Below are 13,520 nucleotides of genomic sequence, written 5' to 3'. Positions count from 1 at the left end.
ATTCCCTAAATGTCACAGATAACATGAGGTAAATCACCTTTTTAAGGAAGCTTAGTACAGACAGGCAAGGCATTTTTAAAATCCACAGCTAGGGAAATTTAGAGCCTCAGATTAAAAAAGAAAAATTTCTTTTCAAAGGGAAGGTAGAACCGGAGGGAAGACTACACTGGAAAAGATCCCAAGAGAAAAAGAAAAGCTATCATCAGAACCATTTGTTCATTGGATACTATATTTTTTCCAGAAACTACTAATTCAGATACCTCAGATACACAGTAAATGATTTCCATTGGTCCAGGTTAAAAGCTGTTCTTAAACATATATGGAAATCTCAATTCAGGATTTGTTTTAAGACCTATCCAAGCACAAGTTATTTAAAAGAATTATACGATAAGGGCTTTTTATTTATTTTTCATTTTACAGTCTGGAACATGTTCACAACAGACAAAGATTATGAGGAAGTAGTTCAGCAACAGATTCAGATCTTAAGACAAATATATAGCTGAAGAAAACGGATTTTTCTAAGATGAAAATGTTATATTTAGAAATTTGAATTCAGCATGCTTAGTGTAAAAATATATAATATTTAATCTATAAGACAATATTCATTCAATTCTAAGACCAAATATAGACTACAAATCTGTCATGGCAAGACAAATTAACACCCGCTATACTGAGAGATGTCTATTTTTACATGCTGGTTTCTCAAATTTGGCAAAAGAAGAAACTATAAAAAGGCTTTGTTTGCATTAGCAAGTGTGTGATCACTTCACGATCATTTCTGCTAGAATTATTTGGTGCCTACATATAGGCATCTAGTGAGAATACCATCCAGGGCATGAAACAAAGTGCCCTTGAACATTCCTCGTGGTATCCAGCAGGCAGCTCTGAGCACAGCTCTCTCTCTGCATCTGCCTTGTGGATGTTCTGAGCATGCTAATGCTTCTTAAATGCCACCAGCAACTTGGAATGGGACAACTGAATTGTGCTGTTAATGTCAGTCAACACAGGGATAGGAGCTGTACCAAAGAGAGAAGCATGTCATCCAAAACCATTAGCCCCAACTAATGCACTATAAAGTTGATATTACATCTCCCCCCTCTTCTCAACTTCCCAAGAAGGGCCGAGGATTCTTCTCTCAGTCTGAATTCCAATAACCAAAGGGCTCCTTATACAGCTGAGGCTGCTCTGCTGTATGTGCTCTAATGAAGCAATGTGTGATACTAAAAGGGCTCTAAAAACTTCACTATTTTCTGTACATTCAGCTGCTAGTTACTTCTGTAGAGGTGCATATTGCATAGCTGATGAAAGAGTCAGTTCTGTTATTTCAGGACAATCAAAATGCACTCATTGTGTGAAATTAGGCTGTTCTAAAATTAATTATAATTTTAACTGGGGAATTCCTTCATTAACAAGAACTGCCAGAAGTCTGCTAACACCAAATCTTTGACTGGAAAATCTGCAGGAACAGTTCATTAATCTTTTTGCACAACTACTCCATTTCAGTGGTCAATTTAACATTTAGAAAGTGATCTATGTTTTCCTGTGGTTTTAAGTTAAAACCTTTAATACTTGTATCAGTAAGCTAAACTCAAAAAAAAGAGACTCGTTTGGTCAGTGAAAATTTTCCCTGCAACTTGCTGAGACAGAGTACCAATAACAAGATGCTTGGAATTAAGGAAAACAGCTGTATAAGCTTGTACATAACTCCTCAAACAGATGTGTGTTGCAGTGTCAGGACTGAAAGGAGCATTAATATATATATATGAAGTCCAGGATCTTTAAGTGTATTGCCAAGTTGCCACTGCACTTTAGGTGTTATGTAACAGATGGGAAGTGAGGATTCCTTGAAAACTTCTTGTTTGCAGTCATGTAAACAAACTTCTGTAAGATTTGTCTATAGGAGAATTCAAGAAAACCTTTAATACACAACCAGTTTTCATTCCTGACATACAGAATTGTAAGGACTGCCCATGGCTACCCAACACTTACTTGCCTTGATTTTTAAAGTGGAGGAAATGGAAGTTTTTATCCCATTGAGGCCACTGTTCAAAGGGCAAACATCTAATATTATTTTGCAACTTTCCAGATCCTTTTCCAACCATTCTTTCAGCCGTTGTTTATAGCCATATCATAAAATCAGTATTATAACTACAATACAGTCATATATTAGCATATACCAGAGAACAGGATACACCGTATTCCAAAGATAGAAATTAAATTCTTCAAGCTAGACAGTCTTCTTACATCTAGTAGCTGAGTTGTATTCAGCAGTTAACTGTGTTATAAGCAAAAAATAAAGACAGTGGGGATTTTAAAAGGGTAGGCTTTTCCTTCTCTCAACTGAAAGAGCTGATGCTATGATACTACAGGACCTATTTCTGAAATAACAAGGAAGGGAGGACTTGTTCCCAGATATTTTAAGAATGTATGCCCAGTAATGTCTAGATGTAACATCTGCATGCAGCAACTACCAAGCAGAAATATTGAGCCCCATGAAGGGGCTGAATATGTGGATTCAAATGCAAGCAAGTAAAACCACACTTATAAAGGACTTGCTGGAAAAGGAAGCAAGGTAAATATGTTTGTGAATGTAATAGTCTTTTAGACATCTTCGAGATTAAGACATGAACTTGGGTTGGAAGGGACATCTAGTTCCAGCCCCTCCTGAGGTGGGCAGGGATACCACCCACTAGATCAGGCTGCTCAGGGCCTCATTCAACCTGGTCTTGAACACTTCCAGGGATGGGTCATCCACAGCTTCTCTGGGCTGCCTGTACCAGTGCCTCACCACTCTCATAGTAAAGAATTTTTCCTCCCCTCTTTTAGTTTAAAACCATTCCCCCTTGTCCTATCACTATCTGGATTGAACTGACTGGTATTTGCATTGTTTTGACATAACTACAGAATAAGATAACTTCCTTCAGAAATGCTAATGCTTTCTAACTGACATCTACATTTTTTCTGCCTGTTTCTCTGAAAAAAACCCCCAACTCTAATCACTTAAAAAATATTTACAGAGTTCACAGTCAGCTGTTGCTGTAGTATTTGACAGGAATTTCCATGATATTAGAGAAAAGTCAATGGAATGCATACAACAGGGTCAAAAATCGACCCCAAAAAATTCTACCTCACATTTACACCCAACTTCACATTAGGTTTTTAGTAAATGATGCACCACAATCTCCCCCACTAAAAATGGCATTAAATACTGAAAATACTATAAGGAGATTTTTGCCTATTAAATAGACAGAAGTCTGGTTCAATTCCTTAGTAGTTTTTAATTAGGCAATCAAAAGAAAAAAGGTCTGTTACAATACTGTTTATGATGTGCAATATATAAGTTAATCTAGTTCTTCAGTAGACTAGGTCTTCTATTCTTATATATTCTACTTTATGCTGAACTTACCTGGATGAACCAAAGTGCATAATAAGCTAAGAGGACTTTCTGCAGAGATATGCTATTCAGCCTTTTAAATTCTAACATCCCTGCAACCACCCACATATAAAGCTCATCAACCACCTAACAATGAAAACGGATACTGCATGAAGTTCCTTGACACACAAGAGAAAATGGAAGCCAACATGGAGATTCAAAGGCTAACACTATTTTTTTAAATTAAATTCAGTGAGTTCTTAAGAATACAAGGTGTGCTACAGCCTATCAGTTAAACAGTAATTGTGAATGTAATAAAATGTTATCAGTAAGCAGGCTCACAAGGGATACCTGACCAGCCTTCCCATCCCTCTGCTCTGCTATTGCTGTCAATCTGAGCTGGACTAATAAAATCACGGAAGTGTTTTACCTTTAACTTACTATCTAATTGATGGCACAGTGAAAGTCAACATTTACCTCTAGATAAACAATTAACATTATCAGTAGTTTAATGGAATTTAAATCTCGAAAACATCACATAAAAGACTTACACTACTATTGTTTAGAAAAGGGCTCATTCTCATTTGGAAGAAAGACAACAGTTTTGAAAAACCCATTCTAACACCTCAAATATTTTAACATGCTGAAGTGCCTTCAAAAATCTGTTTCAGGATAGGTAAAGCAAGGTTACTACCAGAACTCTCCTCAAAAGAAGCCCAGAGAAACATGTTCTCTGTAACATAAGTGCTCTTGACCTTGTGGAAGACATTTACGTTTACAATTATTTAAGTTGAAGTGTGATGCTTTTTCATTGCTCTCTGTGTCATCCTTATTAGCGTCTTTCCAGCCAAACTAATGAGATTTATTACTGCAAGAGTTCACTGATTGTACCACTTCCCATTCAGCTTGATGTGCTTAACAGTATTTTTTCCTCTGTGAAAGATGATCCTTGCACAACTTAAAACTTTCAAAATTTGTGGGTTCTCTCCTGGCCCTCCCCCTCCCTGAAGTTCTATTACTGTAAAATGCAATTATTGCACTGAAAACCAGATTGAAAACAGTAAGTTAATCTGAAAGCTTAATAATGAAATTTTACAGCATGGCATAAGGTAAGCTTTAGCACAGCACACCTGCATCTTCCCCCATGCCCACATAGAATTTACTGCCTCTCTCTCGCTAGTGACAGTGAAGCAATATTGTGAATTGCCTCAGGTCACCAAGACAGCTGAAGAGAAAAATTAAAACCCCCTGTTTGTCTTCATCCAATCTCACACAGTTGGTGCCACTTACAAGCAACAAGGTTCTGCTGCTTACATAAGGAAGATCAGGGAGTACTGTGGCAGTATTGTTTAAAGACAACTTACATTAGACTTAAAACCATTCTAAGATTGTGATTCATTTTGCATAGCTTAGTCAGAAATACAAAACATATGCAAATAATCAAACCCTGATAGACACCTACAGAGAATGAATCCATGCTAAACCAGTCATCAGGGTATATATGTAAAAGTCCTTCCTCTGGCAACAAATCCCAGTTGCTTCCTTCTATCCTGGACTTCAGCTTGCTATCCTTCAGTCACTGTCTGGCAGCTGTTTTTAGATGGGCTATAGAGACTAATTTTATCATACATGCTCCTCTTTCCTTCCACAGTAAGAGATAAATATCCATTAATTTTAACCCTGCTCAGTTTTACATTAGCTTACTTCTGCTGTTAGCCTTAACTCTGAAAATTTCATTCATCTAGTTTGGTCTTTAGTCACTTAATATTTGTGCTATGCGAGGGAAGGAAATGGAAAAATTAATACAATTTCCCATAAAGTTCTAGCAATGTACCATGAAAAGAAAAAAGGTACTTTAATCGACAGTTTCTGATTTTATACATACTTATGACCTGAATTAATGCAAGGGAGCAAGGTTCACCAACTCTCCCAATGCAGTCTATGTTCCAGTTAGCAATCCTGTATTCAAATTCTGACCAGAAAAATATGCTGGGGATCACCTTCCTGCATACCAGGTTGTGCATTCATCTCAGTTTTAAACAAATTGACTATCATTCTCATCTCATTTATGCATGTTCTTGGCCATTTACTCTCAAATCTCTTTCTGTACAAAAAGTATATGGTAATGTGGTTGTGTGATTCAATGCAAATGTCAATCCTTAATGCTAAATCAGCTTTACTCTAGAGATGAAGCTGCACACTGCTCTGTCCCATTTTGGGATAATTAACATGTTACAACAATTCCATAAGCAAATCAAAAGAGATTCAGTGAGGTTTAGAGCAGTCAGGAGCAACCTAAGGAAGGATCCTAAGTAACAGTAAAAACGAAGTCTGAAGAAGACTCTAACTTCTGACTCTAAGGTAAAAAAAGAAACAGGTTTTTTTAAGCTCTTTGCTATGTGAAGCTAATTTCTCCCCTTATTTTAAGTCTTAAGACAGCAGAGTAAGTAGCAGTACTCTTAATTTTATGATAGCCTGGGAAAGAAGCACCCCATTCAGTTTAAGGGAAATTGCTGTGTTAAGGGCCACCCCTGGATAGTCTTGGAAGTCTTAATATAAAGCATCAAGAATTATGGTACAACTATCATTAACACTTTTCACCTTTAATTTAACCAATCCAAATTGAAACAGCCAAAATGACCCTTGAGAAAGAGTCACTGAAGTGTCAGCACTGCAGCAGAGCATGCAAAACTTTGGACCATCTACACAAACCTATCTGAGAAAGCATGTTAGTTCTAATGTAGGAGGAGACAGTGGGTAGTGGCATCCAGGAAAAGCTTCCACCTGAAACTACGAAATGCATTGCAGACATACCATCTTGGGTATTGAATTTAAAACCACATTCAACTAAAAGCATTTGTGAATGGCCACCAGAGGCAAGTCATATCACATACACACAAACAAAAGAAGCACTGGGAAACTTTCAAATGGTCAAAGTCTGATTTTTACTTGTTAGTGAAGGCTGAGGCAAACTGGCATTTTTCTGCATGAAACCTAACCATTACAGCACACACTTACTAATCTCCCTTTCAGTAATATATACGCTGCACTAACAGATGTCTCACTCAAGTTCTTCTACAACTCTGATTTTGGAAATACTGGGATTCTCCCAATTTGCAGTTTGGTATAGCTGGCATAGGTAAATCAAGGAGTCCCTGCTGGGAACTGGAGGATGCTATTGCAAAAGTATTACTGCTGTAGAAACACCTCAAAACATGGCTGCACTCTTTTTTGTTTTTGTACAGTCACAGAGCTTCAGTACCAAAAGTATGCAGTATGAAGAGCTTATTGATTTATTCAGAAAGACTTGGGTGGGGACAAAATGGAAGATGTAGTTACCTGTGCCTCCCAAAGCCATGAACACAAGACCTTTCCACCATACATGCATGTCCACTGATAACTTGCTTTGTTTGCTGACAAAAATTTACCAAAGGCTTCTAGAGTGAGGCTTCCTCTGAGAATTTATCATTACTGGCAGTGATGATATTTTTTACCCAGTGAAGATATTTTTTATCTCCTTCACATGCCCTCTAATTTAAAAATGGAAAAAAGCAAGATTCTTCAGAAAAATCTACCCTGTGAAACACAATTCCTTCTACATTTCATGATAAGACAAAAGTAGTGGAAAAATATTAGTCACTGCTGGTATGACCGCTAATGCCTGTGAGTTGCTGTCAAATAGGCTACAGTTTATGAATGATGTCAAATTAAGTATTCTAATCACTAGTATATGCTGTTGTCATATAGTTGCAGCTTCCTTAGAAAATACTCTGATCACAGGTTATATCAGTTCTTCTATTCCTACCCAGTGTATTCTGTTACCCCAACTGTTTCCAGGGCACAAGCTGGTAAGTTCCTCCTAGTACATGATTATTTTGATTGTACACAGCCAAGGGAATGACAGGTACACCTGAGGCAATTCTAACATTTGTCTACAGAACACAGCCCTTGTCAGGACAAGGGCCATCAGTTCAACATCAAAAGTAACACATACAGCTAAGACAGACATCCACTTATACTCTGCAATAGCTTTTTATCCTTACATGTTTACAACAGAACAAGTTTCAATCACTAGAGGCAATTGACTTTAAGAAGAATCCTCTCAAACAAGAAACATGTCACCAAGTTCAGCCTTGCTACTGAGCTGCAAAGTCAACAGCTGGAGCAAGTATTCTGTCAACTGCTTGTCTGCTGATGCCCTGACAAATTCTCATTTGGACAATTGCAAAAACAATCTCCTATCCCTCTTTCCCTGTAAAAGTTGAAGGACATTTCATACGAAGATGTGCTGGACTGTTTCAGGCTTTCTAGCATAGGAAGTACTACCACCAACAGTCATACAACATCTACTATTAGTAGCATTAGTTAAAATGGAGAAAAGAATAGTGAATCTTTTATTTCAAGGGAAAAAAACGTATGTCTGAACTCTTCAGTGTATGAACTGCTGCATCACAAAACTTAGCTGCAGAGGGAACTGACATCTAGACTCTTAAATCATGCATGTAAATAAGCTGTAACAAACTTGCACCGTATTGGCTCTTCTATAGAAACAGTACACATTTTCTGTAATAATAATTTATAAAATAGATATATTACCAGACATGAGCAGGTAAAGAAGTTGCTATCACAGGTAGCCAATACATTTTAAGTTTGAACCAGGAGTCTCCATTACAGATGCAGTAAACACCTACCAGTTTGCTTACAGTTTCTTTTTAAGAGACTAGAGCTTAAAACCTGGCAATCCACTAGCAGTGAACCATTTATGGAAAACCTCAACTAGTAAGTCTCACCAGGCAGCTTATATATTTTCATTCTGTTTCCAATGTAGGCATCTGCTCTAGAAAACTGGCATTATATCAGCAAGCGTACCTATTAGCTACAGCCAGAATGAGATCTGTATTCCATCTCTGGCCCTCTCAGCAAGCACTTGTGTTCTTTCATAAAGCATTTGTATGCCTGATATAAAAATATTATGTAAAAATGAATATTGGGTCCTCCCCCTGTGATGTTAAAAGGTCTACAAATTACCTTAAATTAGAAAACTGATGTTAACACGAAAGCTGTCGTGCCAGAAGCCTCTAATTGTTACACAACCTGCTTCTGAGACTATTGCTGTAAACCCAACTGCCTCAGTTAAATTTTTTGAAAGTAATTTTTCTTAGAAATGAGACTGTTATCTTCATGACTAAAAGAATCACTGTGTGCACTACATCACAAACACACACCAGCTCAGCACACATTAGTACCTACAGACTCTGTGTTCATTGCTGTATTGAACATACCACAAGCATTTCTGTAGCATTTTTGGTAACAAGAGTGTAAAAATGATCAAGAGGCACTAAAGTCTAGAGTTACTTCACTCGGCAATCTCGTGAGGCACTGCAGAAGCTGAAGAAGTAGTTCTCATACAGCTGACACAAATAGCATGTGTAAGCAGCATTTAGTATCATTAACAGGTGGTCATGAAACGAGTAGTTCTCCATTTTCACACTGAGGTGTGACGCATATTAACTACACCAAGGAATCACCAAGTAGTCACAGCAGATAAAGGTATAATTCATTAAAAGAATCAAAAAATATGCCAGCACAAGTCTGTCATGGACATTGAGAGGATTAATTAAAAATTTAGGCCATCTTTTTATTTAGCTCCTTTTTAAAAGTCATTACATTCAGCACAAATTTATTTGACTTTTTAAAAAGTCTGGTTTTAAAGCTAGAACTCCAAAGTTTTGTAAGGTGATGTGGCCTCTAAGTAGCAAAAAATACCCATTTTCCTAGCACTGAGTTACAAACATATAAGCATGTCACTGTACACACATGTATTTTATGCTGTTATAATTTTGTTTCAAACTTCAGATATATTTTCCTCATATAGCCTGGGTAATGGTGCTGCTTATATTCCAACTCTAACAGGTAGGGATATCACCAGATGTTGGCCAAAACACGGTACTCAGCTATCAGCAGGTAATCAGCTGAACTTTAAAGTTCACATCTTTAAGTTGCCAGTACATTTGACAAGGTTATAGTTTCTTCTCCCTCCAAGGTTTCAGATAAATTGACAAGCAAGGTGAACACAGTGACTCTTCAAGTGCTGCATTCCCAGTTCAATATATCCTGTAGGTGCTAAGTACTTAGGAAAAATCTTGGTCTTAGAACCAACATCAGGATAAGATGGACTGAAGTTTTACTTCATTTTATGCAGAGATATCTACTAAGAAATTCAGTTCCCCAAAGTAATAGAGAAAATTTCAACTGTTACGTATTGTTTTACCTTTCTTTTGAGAAACAGATCTTTCCAGAAAACCCTACTTTGCTCAGGTTTTTTCAATTTTCATCAATAAATGAAAACTGAAGAACTGCCTATTCCACCACTTTCCAGAACAACCCACCTCACTACTGGTTGTCTATTTAAAGATTTTCAAGAAACCTGATGTGCTATGCTCTAATGACCACCCCTTTTAAACCACAGGGGATTACCTACACAGATTATTTGCTTACATGGCTCTTTATGAAAAGCCACTGCCTTAGAATTCCTGGAATCTGTAGAAGACTCAGTCATTCCAGCTCGCCACAGAGCAGATTCTGAGCCACATGTTATTTCACTATCCACCACCATTACTAACTTTTTATTTTAGGATGCCAGTTTTAATAGCACAAACCTCTTAAAGAGAATCTGTCGTCTGTTTAACAAGTTATAAAATTACAAGATTGTAGCAGAAGTATGGAAGAACAGATTTGCTTCCATTTCTTCTTGACTTTAGCATTTTAATTTTACATTGTATTCATGAACTGTTGTGTCTGAAAGCCTATACAGTGCAAAAAGGAGGTTGCAAATTCCAACAGCAACAAAGCTTAGCAACTGAAATTATAAAGATTTTTTCAAGTTATTCTAAAAAATCTCTAAGCAGTCTTTCATTTTAACATGAAATTTCTTCAATGATTATGTAGCTGATGAATAGCTATTCTTTGAAATGCACCTAACCTATGAGGATAAGCTGAAATTAACATTAACATAAAATGGCAGGTAAAGAATACCCATCTTCTGTACCAACAGTTACCAGCACCCATATTTAGTTTTTGATGATAGTTCCAAAAAGATTGTCTTAAAATCTTGACGTCAAAGGAAACCACCACTAAAAAAAGGAACTTCAGATAAAATAATTTATATCAAACTGAGCAATGACAGACCTCATATTCTAGTTTTATATTCCTATTAATTATGTTTTGCCCAAAGAATTTTGTAATCTAATTAAGTCGTTTATCATACATTATTCTACAGTTGCCATTTACCCAGGAAGTACAAGACTGGCTAAAACTGAAAGATATTTGCTCACTGTCTGCACTGTAAGTTTATAGCCAGCAGCATAAAACAGGAAAAAACCCCTACAGATTAGACAAGCTGTTTTCTAAAGCAGTTAGTTGCTGGGAAGTATGCTTAACCACACTACACTGAGATGTTTTCTATGTCATCATAAAAAGGCCCTGTAAAAGTACAAGCAATCCAACTATCACTCGATGAAAGACAGATCAAGTTAAGGGGCACCACACAAGGAAATGCTGTGTTTGTTTACAACAGGATGCCATGACTAGACTAAACTTGCCTCCTCCTCTGAGGTGCCTGAATATTAACTGCTACCACTACTTTTGGGTAATTAAGATAGTATTTTCTTTTCTTGCTGTGTCTAGGCAAGAAGTTCTCTTACCTGTCTCCAGTTTAGCACTAAAGATGCAATTCAAAAATCCTTTCACTCACGTTTATGTTGAATGGCATAAACCAACACAGTCAACATTGGCATTCTGCTTTCCACAAAGGAATAAACATTGCTTATAAAGGTCACTTGAAACAAATATTAAATAATCATAGAGAAGACAGAAGGCGAACACATTCTTATTGTCATAGGTCTCTGTCCCTCTCTTGAAGGTCACCTTTCAGGTGACCTTCAAGACTAGTGCACTGAATTCAAAATTAAGTAGCAGGCTATATTTAGAATAACTAACAATGCCAGAAATTCTAAGATAATGTAATTTTTATTCAACTGCTAAACTTTCCTTAATTAAAAAAGGGTGAAAAAAAAGAAATCATACATGCCATCACTGACACACCTTTGGTATATGAATTAGAAGTGAGGGTGAAGTAAGGTCAAAGTGAACGCTTTCAGATACCACTGTATGTCATAAAGCGTGTTCAAAGAAATACCGAATTTCAGTTTCTCAAAAAAAGTTGTACACTTTCTCACTCCAAAAGATAAAAAATCTCTTTGAACATTTGCTCTATAGGTAATTTTCCTTCTTATTTTATGTTTCAAATACTTCTATTCTCAATTTTAAGCATGCTTTAAAATTGAAGCTTTAACTTGCTACTACAAAACAGCAGAAGTGCACGTGTGAACCAAGCAGAAACAACTGATCTCATCCAAATAAGAAGTCCAAAATAAACATTCTAAAGGAATTCAGGATCATCATGCAAGTATGAAAGCACCTTTTACCATATTATGTTTGAGCTAGGGAAGTTACAGCCTATTTCACTATATTTTATGTCCCCAGCTCCAGTAAAAGGTAAATTAAACCCCTTGGGGAAATGTATGTAGATCACAATTATGCAGATTAAGGAAAACAGTCTTTAAAAGTCTAATAGCATTAAATGCACCAACTTTTCACTGCATATAGTGCAGACATCTGCACTCCGTGCAAACATCGTACTTTAGCTGTGCTGTGTGCTTCAGCAAACTCATCTTTTCTTTGCACAAAGCTACCTGCACAGTCTTTTAAAACACAGAAGAAATCATCAAATATGGAACAGACTACCAAAACCCTGCTAGTTTAGTAACAGCTTCCATGTATTGCCTGCAATTTGAGTGGTTGTGAAGGTACAATTGACAACAATACCTTAATTGTATAAGAACAGAAAGACAAACCTGGACCTGCTGAAAAGCTTTCAGTCTCTTCTTGAATCTAGAAGGTAAAACAAAATCACATCCTCGAGCTAGCAATGCCAACTCCTTTCTTAGATCAGGATCTTGTCGCAAAGAAATCTCCTTTATCCTCATGCTTTCGGATTTCATATAACGTCTGTGTGTGCCAGTCCAGGCACTTGAGTCCCAGTAAATAGCAGAGCTGTTGTATTATCACACAGTGCCGCTTAAAGCAGCAGCTGCGCCCGAGTTCTGTGATATTATAAGAGCCAGCTCAGCTTCGCCCGCTCCATACATTAAAGGGAACTTGGCTGGAATAGCAAAAACAGATTAGGAAGTCACTTTGGGGACCTGCCCTTTCATCCAGGCATTCCAAAGTCTAAATGGGACAGTATGGAAAATGAAAAGCGTGTTTGGAGGAGCACCTATAAAAGCAGCTTCCAATTTTAAAAAAGGCAAGCCCTACAGGAATGCAGAGAGGCCAGTTGTGGTTATTTTCTAGCTTCCTCCTCCCATCCTCCTCAGCTTTCCCTTCTGTCACAAAACACTCACTGTCTAGCTTCAAAGAAGTACCTCACTGAAGGATAAGGCTTATTACACAGCAATTAAATTCCTTTAAAACTCTTTTGTCCTTTAACAGGAACCCTATTACACTGGGAAAATGAAGGCAATGACAGAAAAAGCTTCACACAGACTTTCAGAATCACAATCACAAATAGATTTTTTTTTTTTTATATTGATCTATAGCTAAGTTACCGTGTTGCAAGAATCTGAAAATTTAAAAGTTAAGATGGAAAGCCATAGCAGTAAGGAAGCTAATGTTACCACGCTGAAATGCTGCTTTAAATCACGTTTTACCAAAAAGTTACATTAGAAATATCAGTGATGTCACAAACTCTGAAAAAAATTGACAGGATACTTTCTTTTCTTAAATAGTTTTATAAACATTAACATCCACATACTAGATTGCACACCTGTTACATTTCACTAGTATTAGATTCAGCTACCACTCTATTTTCAGTGTATTGAATCTCAAATACATTTTATGGGGGTGGTGAGGCCAAGTTTTAGTACACATCAATATTCTTCATGGAAACAGAAATCTGATAAGGTCAGAAAATTGAAGTGACCTTCAATTCCTTCTCCTTTACAGTTTTAGGTACATTAACTTATAACTAGTGGAGTTTTCACATTTTAAAAGAATATACCTTTATCATAGCAATCTTTAGGCAATG

The 13,520-nt window shown here is 36.9% G+C and overlaps 1 protein-coding gene across 3 annotated transcripts in view; it reads right to left on the bottom strand.

Annotated features, from left to right (window-relative positions):
- PPP2R3B (protein phosphatase 2 regulatory subunit B''beta) overlaps nt 1-13,520 on the bottom strand; it is a 53,592-nt gene that overhangs the window by 18,620 nt on the left and 21,452 nt on the right. Inside the window, exon 1 of one of the 3 annotated variants that reach the window (XM_032100232.1) lies at nt 12,289-12,736. The exons of the other annotated variants lie outside the window; for them this stretch is intronic. Within the exon in view, the coding sequence (XP_031956123.1) occupies nt 12,289-12,435 (147 nt within the window). The 5' untranslated portion in view covers nt 12,436-12,736. Of the gene's footprint in view, nt 1-12,288; nt 12,737-13,520 lie in introns of those variants that run through there. 3 annotated transcript variants of the gene reach the window in all.

Source organism: Corvus moneduloides, chromosome 2 (assembly GCF_009650955.1).
Source record: "Corvus moneduloides isolate bCorMon1 chromosome 2, bCorMon1.pri, whole genome shotgun sequence".
Taxonomy (NCBI): Eukaryota; Metazoa; Chordata; class Aves; order Passeriformes; family Corvidae; genus Corvus; species Corvus moneduloides.
The sequence above is the reverse complement of the archived record's forward strand: the minus strand, read 5'-3'. Positions and strand labels throughout refer to the sequence as shown.